Raw genomic sequence first — 4,313 nt, forward strand, 5'->3', positions numbered from 1 at the left:
TGGACTGTTAGTAGTATGTCTAACAAACGTATGCACCCGACTACGAGACATGCCTAGTGTAGTCATGCAGCATTTACTGTAATAGGCAATGGAGCTGCAGCAACAGCAGCACAACACTAGAGAGGAGTAATGGCATCAAAATCCTGTGAAGCTTCTTTGATTATGTCAGAATATGTGATGCGAGTGGAAATTGTGCACATTATTGTTACAGCGCTGGTGGACTCTGCATGCGACGATTTAACATTTAACAAATTACATCACATTTAACATGCGCGTGCAAATCGAGCCTGAAGCTGTTTTAGTCTGACTAGTGCACGTGCTTGAGAGAGAATGTGTAGTTCACTCCAAAACATATTTATTTTATATCAATTACACACCGTATTCTGTTGTCTTGGATCAATGAGAAACCGCCAACAAAAAAAGACTGGCACAAAATAATCATGCAGTGCATGCCGTTGGAATTCCTAACCTGCCTACTACGCTCCACCACAGATACCTTCTATAAAATATGGGACCCATATTTGAGATTTGTTGGCCCTCAGTTAGCTACCACCTTGACCATAGGGTTCCTGGACAGAAGTGATGCCACTAACCTTGATTGATAAAGTTATGGATATTATTGTTATGTATCTATGTATGTATAATGCATATCTTTTATTTTATTTTATTTTCTCTGGAGTTGTTAACCCATCTAAACTTTCAAGCACCAAACTGCAAATGTGTCCATATTTGTTATTATTTTTGCACTTTATTTTTCTTTGGTATAAGTGTATAATTGTGTCCTTTGTTCCACAACACGCCTGAGCTGAGCTGTCTGTTTTTGTTTGTTTGTTTTGTTTTTCCTGTCTTGTCTTTGTCATAAAATGAAAAAAACAATAAAAATATTATTGAAAAAAAAATGAATGTGAGTATGCGACAAAAATGAATCTCCATGAATTAAAGTCTTCATAGGGTGTGTAGTTCATAGAAAACAATTTGTTTTGAGTATACTACTCCTTTATGAGCTTTGTATTGTGTTGAATTGAAGTTGTGTTGGTGTTGTGTAGTTCATGGGTTCTGTTAAGTGATGTGTTCCATGCAGTTGTTGTAGGTAGGTGTTGTGTACAGATGTGCCTTTCAGACTGTCCTGTACTTTTCATGCATTTTCTTTCTATAGACATACTTGTTTTCCCAAGATTCCTTTCACTGTTTGGCCTTGCTAATTCAGCTCTTTTGTTACTGAAAATGAGTGTCCCTCTTTGAGTTGTGTTGTGTGGATGCGTCACTGCTGTGTAGTTGCGTTGGTGTTGTATTGGTGTATCATTGTATAAAGCACGGAATCAGATCTCTGAAAGTCCTCCCAGATGCCATGTGTTGATTATGATGTGCTTTGCTTTCACAACAACACCCCCCCCCTGCTGCGCCTCTGCAACTTGTGTTCTGTTCCGAGAGGGCTAATTTGACAGACGAAACAACAACGGGATGTATAGGCTTTATTTTTTAAACGACAGACCGACCGACTCTTTGCCCCCAGAACACAGATACCAGGTCGAGGATGCTAGGAGGGACAGCGAGTGCCTTCTCTCTCTCTCTCTCTCTCTCTCTCTCTCTCTCTGGTAAAGCATAAGGCAAATAAAAAATCACTTAATTCTAGCGTCATATAGGCCCTTATTTATCAATGGAGTGATGCCGGGGGGGGGGGGGGGGGATACTCAAAATGAAATGATCGGAATCAGATTGAGAGCAAATAAAAGTGATTTTTACCAATCCCTAGTTAAAAAGACCAAAATGTTATATACACCACAGGACATGATCGGTGTGTGAATTAAAGGGTGAATCATTAATTATAAATCACGTTGAAAAGGCACTCGGAGACTTGTGGAGACTCTGCCCCTCTCCTGACTCATGTGACATTAATCATTAAACACAGAAGTTGTTAAGCTTATCTCACTGATGACGACACACACACACCCACACCCACACCCACACACACACACACACACACAGACACACACACACACACACACACACACACACACACACACACGCGCGCGCACACGCACACACATCAAATCAAACAGGACGTCCAGTAGGGAGTACGTGCTTTTATGGACTGTGGACTTTATCTTGTTGGTGGCTGCCTGCCTTCCTCATTCCAAGCAGCTACAACTGAATGCAGCACGTTTTATTTGTCTCATCTGTCTTCCACTTTTAGGAGACATAAATACTGTAGCACTGCCCCGTGCCCGGGAGGTGTTACACGTACACAGCTACCGGAGGGAATTGTGACCCAGACCACTGGAATCTGCTGCTGAATGGACTTTGACGACGACCACCATTCACAGTGAAAGAAAAGTCAACTTCAGGGAACATTCTAGGAGGAGAGAGAGAGAGAGACTTCCTGTATTGAGCAGACTTGTTTGTTGTAGTTTCACTCGGAGACTAAATGGCTTCCACGTCTTCGTCTCTTCCAGATGAGGACTATTGCTGTCCCGTGTGTCATGAAATCTTTAAAGATCCTGTTCTCCTGTCATGTAGCCACAGCTTCTGTAATGCATGTGTGGGGGAATGGTGGAGGAAAAAGGACATACAGGAATGTCCACTCTGTAAGGAAATACATCCGACGGAGAATCCACCCCGTAACCTGGCTCTGAGGAACTTGTGTGAGGCCTTCGCGCGGGAGAGACGGAGCGCTTCGAAACGTAAGAGAACTTCGTCGGGGGCTGAGGACCTCTGCGGTCTGCACGCCGAGAGACTCAAACTGTTCTGCCTGGGGTGCCAACAGCCGGTGTGCGTCGTGTGTCGGGATTCCAGGAAACACACCCACCACAGTTTCAGACCCGTCGACGAAGCCGCTCTGGATCACAAGGAGGATGTACAGAAAGCACTGAGGCCTTTAGTGGACAAAATTGACTTATTTTATACAGTTAAAATAAAAAGTGACCAAACAGCAGAGCACGTTAAGGTCCAGGCCCGGCACACAGAGAGGCTGATCAAGGAACAGTTCAAGAAGCTTCATCAGTTTCTACAAGAGGAAGAGGAGGCCAGCATCGCTGCACTGCGGGAGGAAGAGCAGCAGAAGAGTCAGGTGATGAAGGAGAAGATCGAGGGTCTGAACAGAGACATGGTGAAGCTTTCAAACAACATCAGAGCCATAGAGGAGGCGCTGAGAGCCGGACACGTCCCATTCCTGCAGAACTACAAGACCACAATGGAAAGAGTCCAGCAGGGCACACTGCAGGACCCACAGCTGGTCTCGGGGGCACTGATAGACGTGGCCAGACACCTGGGAAACCTGACCTTCAGAGTGTGGAACAAGATGAGGGACGTCGTGTCCTACACTCCTGTCATTCTGGACCCCAACACTGCCCATCCAGTATACACCCTGTCTGATGATCTGACCAGCGTGAGACGTGGAGAGATGCAGCTGCAGCTTCCTGACAACACGGAGAGGTTTGACCTCTGGCCCTTTGTCCTGGGCTCTGAGGGCTTCGACTCAGGGTCTCACAGCTGGGTTGTTGAGGTCGGAGACACTCCATACTGGATTCTGGGTGTGTTAGCGGATTCTTACCAGAAAAAGGGAAACGTAAAGGGTAAGCGCTGGAGAATAGGGTTCCACGAGGGTAAATACACAGTAGTCGGAGCCCTCTCCTCAGCAGCCACTGAGCGCCCATTGACGCAGAAAGCTCAGAGGATCAGAGTCCAGCTGGACTGGGATGAAGGAAAGCTGTCGTTCTCTGATCCCGATACTAACGCACACATACACACCTTCACGCACACCTTCACTGAAACACTCGTTCCATACATTGCCACTTATCATACTCTCCCTCTGAAGATATCACCAGGGAAGATCAGTGTTACTGTGGCACAATGCAGTTAGACATGATGATGATGATGATGATTGAGCACTCGGTGCCACGCTATACGAGCTTGTAGATCTGCTATTTTTCAATAGCTAAAGTATACCATAATGCTTAAAACAACACAACTAGTGGGGCTTCTATCAGTTACGTCACTGCTCTGCCTTTCAAGCAAGAGCTGACACAGGGATATTTCAGTTTCAAACGTTGTTTTAGGTCATTTTAACATCTCAGGCTTTTGTGAGCGCCACAAAAATGGGAACCACAGACTGAAGGGAACTCAGCAGTATAAGGTTGCTGCACAAGAGACCATGAGGACCAACACATCTTTTTCTGTCTTGCATAATCTCATATATTCGCTCTTCTCTCGGATTTGAATCCTGAAAACCTAAGTAACAGTTTGGGATATATGAGGTTTCCACCCCCCCTCCTCTCTCTCTGTAACACAGAAAAACATCCATTTTTAAACACGTG

At 45.1% G+C, this 4,313-nt stretch overlaps 1 protein-coding gene across 1 annotated transcript; it reads left to right on the top strand.

The window, feature by feature from the left end:
• Positions 1-2,425: 2,425 nt before the first annotated feature.
• Positions 2,426-3,859, top strand: LOC308336478 (E3 ubiquitin-protein ligase TRIM35-like; the record flags this gene model as incomplete). Its single annotated transcript, XM_080793843.1, has 1 exon — positions 2,426-3,859. The coding sequence occupies one exon, from the start codon at positions 2,426-2,428 to the stop codon at positions 3,857-3,859; it is 1,434 nt and encodes a 477-aa protein (XP_080649969.1).
• Positions 3,860-4,313: the final 454 nt, after the last annotated feature.

Source organism: Protomyctophum bolini (assembly GCF_963924005.1).
Source record: "Protomyctophum bolini genome assembly, chromosome: 21".
NCBI classification, from domain to species: domain Eukaryota; kingdom Metazoa; phylum Chordata; class Actinopteri; order Myctophiformes; family Myctophidae; genus Protomyctophum; species Protomyctophum bolini.